We start from the raw sequence: 13,029 nt of genomic DNA, 5'->3' as shown, positions 1-13,029 counted from the left end.
GCTTCGATCTCCGCGCGCGTGTCGTTTACACGAGCTTTTCCGCTTACCTAAAACTTTCGAAACTTTTTCACGTCGTCATCAAAGCCAGTGTTCTTGTTGGTGATTCGTTAATGAGAAAACTTATTGGATTTTAAACTGTGCTTGTGGAATGTTAATATTGTTTGAGGTATGCATTTATATAATCGGTAGTATTTAGTGTTATTTTGGCAATATTGGTACATAAGAATTTATTTATAATTTACATTATATGCTTAGTTCTTTATATATTTAATTTGTAAATAATGTATGTTGTTACAAAAATTACGATACTCGACATATTTTCGAAGAAATTAAAATATTATTTATTCATTTTACTGGTATATAGATAGATAGAAACTAAGCATGTGCGTAATATGTAAAAAGTCATCTTAAGGCAAGATATTTTTTTGTTTATAGGTAAGATTCTTACCTATGAAAAAACTGCGCTATTCGCAAATAAAATATACTACTTCGAATAATGTTAAACATATAATTCAGAATTACATATGTTACAGCCGTCCAATAACAATATAATTACTATCGAAATCGTTGCTTAAATGAAAAAAAAAAACCATACAGTTTGGATTGTTTTTAATATAACTATAATATGTAAAGTGTATATAAATTTATCTGTAAACTATTCCTACCTTTCATTAAAAAAATTAAAAGAGTAATAAAATAAGACGGACTTTAAAATAATTAATATAAACAAACAGTAATGTATTTTAAATTAAGTTAATTCCATAATAATTATAAAACAATAAATAATAGGACAATCGATATGTAATAGGAGGAAAACGGACAGGAGATGTTAGGTGATACCACCACCCATGGGCACTCAAATTGCCAGAAGGCTCGCAAGTGCGGCGTTTCAAAAATTGGTACGCTCTTTTCTTAAAGGACCCTAAGACGAATAGGCTCGGAATCACTTCAGCTAATTATAGTTGATTTATTTCAATTCATGGATATTTTTGTTAAACTTGGTCAGCCGAAAGACGGAAGATAACAAGATAAGATATTCAAATCCTACCTTACTTTACCTTGTAGAGCCGGATTAAAAGAGGTACCGATATTGTTCCATTGCTGCGTTATCTAACCTTTGAAACAAATAGATTGATGCGTAGTCCGTCAATGCTCGATACCATTTATGATCTTCTGTTGGTCTGAATTCGCTTCAAGCATCGTCTCTATTGCTCAGTGTACAGAGTGAAGCCTACTAAAATAATTTCAGGTGTATTTGTTATTCGATAATATAAATGTTTGTTGATGTTTGTCATGTGTACGTGTATGTGTATGTGTATGTAACATAATGTTAGCAGTATAAATAAATGTGATTTTGATTAATGATTTTAATTAAGAATCTATTCATATATTCAATCGATTATCAATTTTCTTATAAATAGAAGAGATTTACCTACTTACACTTGGAGTACAGACTCTTAAACTCCTGGTACATAACACCTGCTGGTGCTTTTCTCAGTCAACGTACGTACAATAAGTATCGCAATACAGTATATACAAATGTTTCCCGCTGGTAGCATTTAACGCTTTAAAGGTACAATGTCAAAGGGACCAAAGTTTTTAAATTTGTTTTAATATTCCATTTATTTATTTTAAATTATTATTATTATTGCTATGTAGGTTATGAATTAATTATACTTTATTATTTATTAGAAACTACACGCAACACACAGGATAGGGTGCTACTTGCCAATACTTAAACAAATCTCAAGTTCGGAAAGTAACTATGCCATCTAAACATACAAAATGTGAAGTATTATGTTAATAAAACATTGTCGCATTTATAGTTTTTTGTCACAAATTGGTACTGACTTCTGTAATTCGGTTTTCAATAGGACAAAGAAAGGATTATTAACAAGAAAATCTAACATATATTTTAATTTGAAATCGTAATATTATTGAAATTAGGCAACCAACAATATTATAACCATGATTTAAATACCCTTAACGCTAAGTACGTCTGTTTATCACATAATATATATATATATACATATGTATAACGTGGCAGGTACTCATGGATGTTATTAGCTCTGACAGACACACAATGGCGGCAGGTGAGTGCTGACACGCCAGACACAGCTAATGCATTTGAGCTGTCCCGATTTAATCGAAACACTTCACATATTTTGGGATATTATATGAATTGATAAAGTATTGCTTAATTGAGTAACCGCAATTCGTACGAACGATGTTCGTTATCAGCGATCGTATTGTCTTTTAGATTTATAAAGCAATGAACATATTATAAGTAAAAATTACTTTTGCACTTCATATATAAATACGAATGTATTTTTAAGACTAAACAATGTAACCACTAGTCTAATCATCACATTAAAATCCAGAACAGTATTATTAAAAAAAAAACAACTTTATAACAATAGAAAATAAAACTTTCCGGTTCCACACATGAATCGTACATTTAAAGCTCAAAGCTAGAAAAAGCTTGACAAATCAGTTCCCTCGTGGCCGAAAGTGAATGGGTCGGCACAATACTGCCCGCTTCCCCCGAGGTATCGACATTTGCTACAACTCCTTCTTTACTCCTCAATTCGAAATTCGTCAGTCCGTTCATTTACATGACTTCAAACATATATGCTCGAAATATTTGTAAAGGATTATTGAGTATACAGTAGAAAACTCTGCGGCGACCATTGTTCACTAGGCTCAGCCTAGCCCCTTAACAGGAAAGACGAGATTGCTCTGCGTATTTTCGAGTGGAAGATTATTCGAAGAATCTTTGGTCCTGTTCGATTCGAACCTTGATCTTTGGTCCTGATTCGAAGTTGGACACGGGAAGCACTGCATAGATTGCAATGGCGAAATGTACTTGAGGAGGCTAAGGCCTACGAGGTGCTATATAGCCATTGTTGATGATGATGATTAAGTATACAGCAATCTTGTGCTTATAATTTACAGATTTTTAATTACTTTAGTCTATCACTATGTTTGTTTAAACTAAACCTTTTCCCACAAACCTAACTTGTGTGTAACTAAATTGAGCAAAAACCTCTTTAGTAAAATCAGTTTAATAAGAAAATTTTATGTTCATATGTTTATAATAACTTTCTATAACGAGTCTATTTTTGCTATTCCAATTATAGCTTTTAGCGTTGAGAAACTGATTAATATTTTTTCATGTTCAGCTAACAGAGGTAATATTAAATTTATCGTTGAGGAATTTAATATCATACACACGTGTCATCACTGCGTCAGTGTGAGCATGGGGTGTGATTACATTCTTACCAAAAAAGCATTTTAAAGTGTAACTTTGTAAGTATATTTAAACTAGTATTTGAAATTATTAACATTCTAAATAAATTACTTGTACTTCGACTACATATTGGCTTGAAAATTGGTAGTTCAGTAATTAATTGGAAGCGTTCAAAATTTTGTAGACCACGAGTGAACAGCATTCACTTCGATAGAATTCGTTCTTCGAAGTAGAATTTCATTCTTGTGGCACTTGACCGTATTTCCACATAAAATGCTTCTGTAATTGAGAAAAAAGCTTTGAAAACTTTCCTTATCCTCATTTACCGGGATCGTAACGACTCTAAACTCTTACAACTTACGTCTGACCTGGGGAAATTTACGCTCAACTAGCAATTTACTTGTCGGGAAATACAACATTACTTCTTCAGTAATAAGAGTTAAATTGCAATGAATATATTAGATAATATAATTATAAAATATCAAATTTTCACAGGAATAAGAGCAAATGACGAGTGTTTCATAGTAATTTGTCTTCTCTATTCCGATTAATTCATCAATGTCATTCTGAAATCGCTAAAAATAATTAGAAGAATTGTCGACTTGTCATGAAATTATGAACAACTCATGGATTACCGTTTATATGAATGATTTTTAATATTAAGGAATAAGTTCATTCATCAAATCTAAAAAAAATGGTTTATCAATTGAATTATTATTACTCGTTAATGCAAATAGAAACCAAAAATATTTCATGGTTTGTTAGTCCATTTATATCTCATATTGATCAAAAGTTAAAAATAATTCGCTACATTTGGGTCTTGGCCTAGAATCTTTTTCGTCAATTCCTTTCGATAATTTTATTTTTACAAAAGTAGTTTCAGTTTAGAGATATTGATAGTTACATGTGTCGTCGATTGTTGGTATCCTCACGATGTTTGTTAGGATTGTTATTTGCACCCTGAACCACTGGGCTAACATTGCTTGATTAAAATATATTGGACGTTAATATGAATTGAATAACATTTAAAATAAACCAAGAAAGATGCCGTTGCTTCAACGAAACGGCGCAAGTGTACGACTTACTTGTTATTACTTCAATGTTTGCTTATTCGAGTTACTCTTGCTTTAAGTATGAAAGATAACATGGAAGTGTAATACTTTTGTTATATTATAAAAGCTTTGTGTTTGAGCAATACTCATGATAAAGGACTTTTTAATTTATGGATTTAAATTATTATTATTTAAACCGCTTCCATCTGCGCGCAGAAATTCGATTATTTATACTGTGTTGAAGATATTATGTATATATGTCTTTATCTTAAATCACCCTATCCATTAAAGAGAGCTACTTTTATACTTTTATACCTTCCGTAGATGATGTTTAATATTATATTCTAAAGAAATTCAGTATGAGAAGATTAGTATTAGAGGCAAGTAATATAACGCAGACAGTAATTATTATGTGACGAAATACCGTCGAGTTTAATCAAGGCCCAGTCTAATAACGCCAGAGGAGCGACCGTCCTAGAGAAGTGATTACGAGCTTACACGACTACTATACAGGCGTCTTACTCTAAGTAGCACTACGACACATAAGTGGGTGCTCTGAAATATACGATAGCTGACTTTTTCATTATAAGTATTTGCTCTATGTTATACAATAAAAATCAAATCGCGTCATTTTTATTCATGTTTAAGTGTAATCAAAAGTCAGTGAATGAAAGTATTATTTAAAAATGATACGTTGTGGAAATATTAAAAATTAGTTTCATCTAAAACTGTTGAGATGTAATAAAGGAATTTCCCGCAATACCGGGAAATATGAAATATAGCTGACGTGAGGTGGAAGCAGCGCCATTTTATATTTCAAACGGGACAGCGGACTGCCTCGAAATGAGCAATTATTTTTATTGGTCATGTTCACAATTGGTTTTGTTCGTGCTTGTCGTGGTAATGTCCAAACTGCAACGTGTCACCGCCGTAGTATAATGTAGTTAAAATAACTAGACAATGATGAGGATGTCTAATACTAAGCTATTTTATATTTTACATTCAATTAACTCCTTTTGTTAAATTATGGTCGCTCCTCGTCTACTCGTGTCCTGATTTACATAAGGATCATAATTAGAAGAAGCATCATTACGTGGTTAAATAATATTTACATAAAATGGAGGTTGTCTAAAGAATCACAGGGAAATTATAATTTCGTTGAATTTTGTCTGCCCCCAATTCATACAGAATAACTAATGTAATTTACAGAAATAAGGTAAAAGCTAGATTATCCAATATTTTAACCATCATTATTGTGTTGAATTCTGCGATGCTACAATTAGCTGATTGATTTGACCAAGATTAGGACATAATATTAACATTTGTTTTAATTTTATTTACTGTTGAGATTCAATAAAACACTTAGTTTTCAGATTAATGAATGTGTTACCTATCTATTAAATGATTCATGAATGAAAAAGAATAATTTTACTTGAAAAGTAAAACATAAAAATATAATGAAGCGTTTCCTCGGAGCAAAGAAAACAGTATTTATATTGCTCATTTCCTCACAGAACAGGGACATTCAGACAATTTCACGAAACGAGTCTCTAAAAAATTATCATCGCGCAAAATAAGAAGTAAATCGCAAGCAATTTTTCTTTACTTTTACACGCAGCGACAATAAAAGCTGACGGGTTGGGACAATCCTCCGTATATCATTCTTCCTTGCCTTCAAACTTTAAATGATTAAATAACGTGTACGACTATATGTTGGACATTTTATGGTATCGTTTGTTGAAGCTTATTATTTATATTTCAATAGAGGCAAATTGTACACAGCAACAATGTGTATGTACGAGCCAAGGTACATTTTCCACACTGAGGCTTTATAAGCGTGAAGATTACCCAATTCGTCGAAAATACACTCCGAGAGTATAGCCATACTCTTCAACAGTTACATTGTATTCATTCGTTTCATAGCATTTAACAGTTAATTGTTTCGCATGTTCTATTGTTGTAGGAGAGTGGTTAATTATAGAGTAAAAATATAATCGTCTATTTAAAGTAACCCAAAAACCGTACAGTGTCAAATTTATTTTTGTATTGACAATTTAAAAAGCTTAATTAAACAAACGTAGGAACGTATAACCTAATCGTTTTTATAATATTCTTGTGCCGGGTTAAAGAAAGTTCAATTCGTATGTTGTGAATACATGGCATAATATAGAACCAGCTTAATGTATTAAAATCGATTGATAAACCCATTCCATTGCATGTCCTTAAAATCAATTTACGCCTTAAATGTTTAATGGTTACAAGACGTTAGTACCATGAATCCCCGAGTCATGGTCGTTATTACCCACTGATCGAACTCCTAATAGCATTATTTACAGAAAATCACGTCTTTATAAAATTTCAAAAGCTCTCGATACGAGAGCGCTTCAGGTTTTCCAATGATTAAAGCTTGTATAGATTTTGTTGTTGCATTGTACTTCTTTTTATTAGCTAACAGATTCTCTGTATATAATTAATTAGTTCAATCTTTAAGATATTTCAATATATATATTTTTACAATAGATGACTGTTCATTACTTATATTTCGTCTTGTTTCATCTGTGTTTTGTTATGTTTTGGATTTAGTAACGAAAAACATTCAACAGAGAGCAGACATTAAACTTTTTAATATGCCAACTCTTCAAATAGACAGAACACATGACGCGATATATGAGTGATAGATGACAGTTGACATAACCATCATCTAACAACTCCCAATAGTGAATTCACTTAATAATTCGCAGAACTCAATGTTGGAAACAGATAATGCCGATATTTTGCGTCGAGTTAGCTAATACTATCTATAGTTGCAAAATTTGCATAGATTACAAAACACTTTATACGAAATGATTTTTTTTATGTTACAAAATATAATTCTGCATAATAGAACGATCATAAGTATTAATTTCAATACTGTAACTGAAGTTAAAATTAATATTCCTGTATATATTATATAGTAGTTAAGTACCTCAATTACCATACAGTATTCTGATACTCTGACCGGTTGAATATCCATAACTAATGTCTGATATGTTGCAGTCTTGATTTAAACGAGGTGGGATCCAAAATCCACTTTAAACCATAAATGTTGATAAATTTTCCCACAGGAATGTTAGAAAGTAACGGTGCTCATTCGAAAGTTTGTGTTAATAAAGCAGAGCATATGAAGACGGATTTTTTTACGTTTGTTTTGTCTACTCGATAGAAAACTTTGACCTGGAAAGTAAATATTTTGTTCAAAGTAAGTATTTTGGTGAATATAAATTAAAGTAATTATTGCTAATCGATCCTTCGTAGGTTTCAGAACCGATTTGATATTCTTTAGTGAAAGATAAACATCCGATATCACACAAAGGTATTATCAATAAACATTGTGGATTCAGCCCGCGGTCTCGGAGCCATTTTGTGCGACAAATCTAATTCTCGCGACTGTGGACCGAGAGCGGTAAAAATTATTGTGCAAATATTTGGACAAAACTCATTTTATGCGAACTAACAACATTTATAAAATATATGTTAAAATGATGATAGGATTTATCAATTTATTTTAATAAAACTGCAGCTGCAAATTATATGATAATGTTAACATTACTTTTATTATATGTTCATTATATTATATACTCAAGTATTGTATGTATAGTGTAAACTGTAAAGACATGTGTTTGAAATGACGCAATAGATCGCCGTGTGATTAAGATATTAGATATTACATATTGTAATGCTCTCGCTGATATGAGTTATTGGATTTAATCCTAGAAACCATGTTATTGCATGACAGAGAATTGATCAAATTAATCGCTATAATGCGCAAATGACATCTATTTAATACGTTAGGATCTCACTACAGTCATTAATTGGAAAGTAAACACAGAAACATTGGCGTAAAGGAAAACAAAGTAAACTACAATTATTATTTAGCAAATTCTTATCGTTTGGTTATAGGCGAAAATAAATGGTAATGTTTTGCCCGAGTTCCGACCGCAATGAGCCCTCACAAAGGCTTCTAAGTAGCCTTAAACGTTTGATCTCAACGACGGACCGGAGACAGACATGACTGGCGCAAGTTATAAGTTGCTATTTTTGTAATGAGCTAAAATCATCTACGTATCAAAAACCAAAACAGCGATAAAAGTTCAAACTGAAAAAAGCTTGAACTATGAATGAACTCCACAGCTTTCTCGTTAAGCTATATCAAAATTTAAAAAAAATTCTGAATTTACATCTGTGAGCTATGTGTGAGGTCACATTAAACATAAATTATGCATTTATTCCTCTGTCCTTATTACACGAATACGATAAAAATCAATAATTCATTTGTGATCGCTGAATATTATGACTTGTTCTTTTCGGAAGTCAACCCTCGCTCCGTGCTCAGAAATTTGATTTATACGAAGATCAAATTCAATTGTGTCAAACGAGAAATTGACTAAAAATTCAAGTGTCGGCTGAGGCGTTATAACGACAGATATCTCCTCCCACTCCTCGCCGCGTTATACAAATGTGTCAAATATCGCTGTCACGTGTGACGGGACAAATTTATTTTAAGCTTTTATCCGTTGCGACTTTTCCATATTATTAAATTTACCACATCACTCTAGAATAGAAGACTAGTTCAACATAGCATATACTAGATAGAAGTTTTTACGTTTAAACTAACAATAACTACACGTTTGACTGTAGAGTAAAATAAGTTATTGAAAAAGTTTATAATAGATTTCCAATTTCTAGATTGACAATTTAAATCTAATTATGGGTCAATTTACTTTCGATTTGCTGAAAGATCCTTTGAAAGGTAGCACAAAGACATTTTCTATAAAGACTGTCCATAGACTTACGTCATATTGTAAGTTTTTAACTATTTCCTTACCGACCGGAGGTTAAACTTCACTAATAAGAATGAGTTGTATTAATTAAACGTGTCGATACACTTTTACCTCTCAATAGAGGTCGCTGATTTTTAAAAGTCAACTATCGCGATAAAACTTTAATAACAGTGGTACAAATAAACCCGGAATAACTTAAATAGTAGAACGTCGGTGTAACTATTCATACTAGCGTTATTACAGCCGCCATCCTAGTTTACGTCTGACATAACCTAAACTATGACTGACGGATTTTTAATGAAAGCCGTTTAAACAATCTTTTGAGAGGGAACAAGATCATGGTAGATTCCTCCTTACACTCCTTATTTATTTACACCAGTACTAAATCCGACTACTCTAGAAGAAGCATACAATTATGCCCACATTAGAACTCGCAATAGTGTTGAGAAATGTTTTGGCGTATGGAACAACCGATCAGGGGATTCATAACATCAACAGAACCGAGATGTATATAGTATCATTGGCAGTCTTGCACAGTATTAAATTGATGGAGGAACATATCTCTGTTGTTGATGATAAGACCCTGCCTCCACCACCTACAGCACCCTCATCTCAAAACAGCTTTCTTGCTGCGTGGAGCAGCAGTGAGTGCCATATTTATTAAAGAAAACTTTTTATTAACTAAAAGGTTTGATAGTTTTTTTACAAGTGGGTTTTTTTTTGAAATAGAACATTTTTAATACATTGTTCTATTTATTTTTGAAACATTTTTATTACATTATTCTATTTATTTTAAAGTGGCTACTAAAGTCTTCACTAGAATGTCTATCTGTAATTTTAAAGTAATCTTTACTTAGCTGTGTATCTTGACCGTATTCTTCATTCTTTGTTTGTTCCTTTTGAAGGCGCTAATTTTCAAGATTTGGATTTCCTTAATGATTAAGTTAATTAAACAAATAAAACATTATTCTATTTATTTTAAAGTGGCTACTAGTCTTCACTAGAATGTCTATCTGTAATTTTAAAGTAATCTTTACTTAGCTGTGTATCTTGACCGTATTCTTAATTCTTTTTTGTGTTCCTTTTGAAGGCGCTAATTTTCAAGATTTGGGTTTTCTTAATGATTAAGTTAATTAAACAAATAAAACATTATTCTATTTATTTTTAAGGGACTACTAAAGTCTTCAATAGAATGTCGGTAATTGTAAATTTATCTTTACTTAGCAGTGTATCTCAGCCATATTCTTAATTCTTTGTTTATGTTCCTTTTGAAGGTGCTCATTAACAAGATTTAGGTTTTTTGAACAAATTAAGTTGTTTTAACAAATAAAACATTATTCTATTGAATTTTAAAACATTTTTTTACATTATTCTATTGATTTTTTAGTGATTACTAAAGTCTTCACTTGAATGTCTGTCTGTAATTTTAAATTTATATTATATTAGTGTTCTTTTTGAAGGTGCTCATTTTCCAGAGCTTGAAAACTATGCATATCTGCATATCAGGGAAGCCTTCCCTGAAACTAAAACTATATTTATTTGCTTTCTGTAACAAATAAGAGAATATTATAACTAAAAGATAGAATATAACTAAAAAACAATTATATGTTTTCTTAAACAATGTAGTTTTTGAGATACAGGTACTTGTTAAAATGTGGTTTATTTCTCTGTTATTTTGCTCCAAGCCTTCATTTTCCCCTTTTATTGTGTTCGTACTTAAAACTTTGTTTTCAATTATGGACCTATAGGGTCCTAATATATTTCTAAAAATCTGCTGTAATCGAACACCACAAGAAACAAATTAAAATTCAACAAAGCAACATTCATGTTTCAGTTTGTAAATGTCGAGTACGACATTCACAATTCTACATACCTTTTCTCCTTTCTTCCAATTAATTCAGCGTTCTCTTCTATTATTAGGCATTTTAAAATCCATATAAACTGGTTATTGTAATCAAAATAAACAACCTCGGATCAAAATCACCGCGACTGGAAACGTCAAACTGACAGAATTACGGTACGGAAATACGGTACAGAGGCAAATTTCTTTTTATATTCTGTAATTTTTTTCTTAAGTTTATCAATGAAATGGCATAACGTGGGAAAAGTTATACCAACGTAGTAATGAGTTTATAAGTAAATTATGATCTCCTTATTATTAGCTTATTGTGAATACATATAAATATTCCTAGTATAAGGTTCGAATAAGTAAGTTTTTATTTGTACCACCCTAACATTCAAATGCAGTTTGCCTTTAAAATTAATTAAAAATTTGAATACCACTTTCTTTGCAAATAAACAATGTATTTTTAACGCACAAAAATTAACTAATTGTTTATTACCTACAGCGATGCGGTGGTGGCGGTGAGCAGTGAGCGGGCATGCAGGATGAGCACGGGCGGGAGACGCGCGCCCGGTCGGACTGTTTTCATCGCACTCATACAGATCATCACTATTATATGCCAAGGTATATAATGCATTTGTTAAATACAATATTCAATGGAAAATATCTTCTTCTCGATAGATCGCTAAATAAAGAGTAAGGACGTTTCAGATGCTGCGCATTTTTTTTAGAGTTCAATTAAACTTCCCAGATAATACTTGCCAAGCCTTATATTTCTAAATAAACGGTATCACTTGGATGAAATCTAGTGTTGGTGTAACTAGATTTTGTGTGAACTCAAAGATAACCCGTTAACAGGTTAACTAACTTTCAGTTACAAATTACTAACTTTTCAAATAAAACCAAGTCAAAGGGAGCAGTCTAATGAAGACAATATTTTGAAGGGTGGTAACTTCAGTAATTAAATCTCGCTCATATCTCGCAGCGTGTCTTTGAACAACTTCGTCTATATTAGGTGCGGTGTCAATCAATTCAGGTTTCACGTTAATAGTTGAGACTTTGGAATTTTGTGGTTTGTGGCTTACGTCTAATCTAAGGTCCGTATTTTAAGTTGTATATTAAGCATTGATTTAGAATTGAGTCAAGATTGTATTCTATGCACATGCAATAATAACATCTGAACAAGTTGATGTTTTGTTTCTCTGGAATCAAGGAATTATTGATAACGATTGCTTTTGATAAGTACTTTTATAACATTCCAGTTTCGACTACTAAATCTCTTCGATCATCTCCCGCCTTCGTTGAATCGTTGCTCAAAGATAATATAAACGAGTGCAAGGTCAGTTTTACATTCCGACCCATTTGTGCCGACGATATAGTTGATATATTTAAAAGCAGAGACATTAAAAACACTACCGATCTCTGGGGTATTTATGTAAAAGTAATTAGTAGCAGAATTGATATAATTGCTCTTCATTTAGATATAATTTTTAACAATTGCATTGAAAGTGGCGAGTTTCCCAATCTAATAAAACATAGTACGGTAATTCCATTATTTAAAGCAGGTAGTAATGCAGTAGTGTCTGACCCCAATATCTTTAGACCAATTTATGTACTCCGTCACTATGGCATCAAGCATACTGCACTGAATCTTCTGACTTCCTACACGGTAGAACTCAAAAGGTTGAAGTGAATGGTAAGTGGTCCTCTGGGTCGGCCTATCCTCTTTCTTATTTATATAGTTGATGTACCTTTCATGGTAGAGTAAAAAACGTCACATAATATTGTTCGCTGATGATACATCCTTGATTTTTAAAATGAAACGACGAAGTAACAAAACTTGATGATGTGAACAATGCTCTCTCTTCGATTGTCCATTGGTTTAGTATAAATAACTTTCTGCTTATTGCAAAAAAAACTAAATGCATTAAATTTTGTGCAAAAAATGCATGGGTTATCGGTTCTAGACTAATTATAAATCACGAGGTATTAGGTCTGGATGATATAACTGTTTTTCTTGAAATCACCATGGATTCAAAACTTCTTCACAACTCATATTAACAA

At 31.8% G+C, this 13,029-nt stretch overlaps 1 protein-coding gene and 1 long non-coding RNA gene across 3 annotated transcripts in view; one reads left to right on the top strand and one right to left on the bottom strand.

Annotated features, from left to right (window-relative positions):
- LOC123714675 (lachesin-like) overlaps positions 1-13,029 on the top strand; it is a 39,757-nt gene continuing 26,728 nt past the window's right edge. The window contains exons 1-2 of one of the 2 annotated variants that reach the window (XM_045669039.1): positions 1-166; positions 11,471-11,589. In XM_045669039.1, the coding sequence (XP_045524995.1) occupies positions 11,511-11,589 (79 nt within the window). In that variant the 5' untranslated portion in view covers positions 1-166; positions 11,471-11,510. Of the gene's footprint in view, positions 167-11,470; positions 11,590-12,244; positions 12,305-13,029 lie in introns of those variants that run through there. The other variant, XM_045669040.1, reaches the window with a different exon arrangement.
- On the bottom strand, positions 10,460-11,114 carry LOC123714676. The gene is made up of 2 exons (XR_006754344.1): positions 10,996-11,114; positions 10,460-10,668 (listed from the first exon to the last, which is right to left on the bottom strand). It is a non-coding gene; the product is annotated as an uncharacterized LOC123714676 (long non-coding RNA).

Source organism: Pieris brassicae, chromosome 9 (genome assembly GCF_905147105.1).
Source record: "Pieris brassicae chromosome 9, ilPieBrab1.1, whole genome shotgun sequence".
NCBI lineage: Eukaryota > Metazoa > Arthropoda > Insecta > Lepidoptera > Pieridae > Pieris > Pieris brassicae.
The sequence above is the reverse complement of the archived record's forward strand: the minus strand, read 5'-3'. Positions and strand labels throughout refer to the sequence as shown.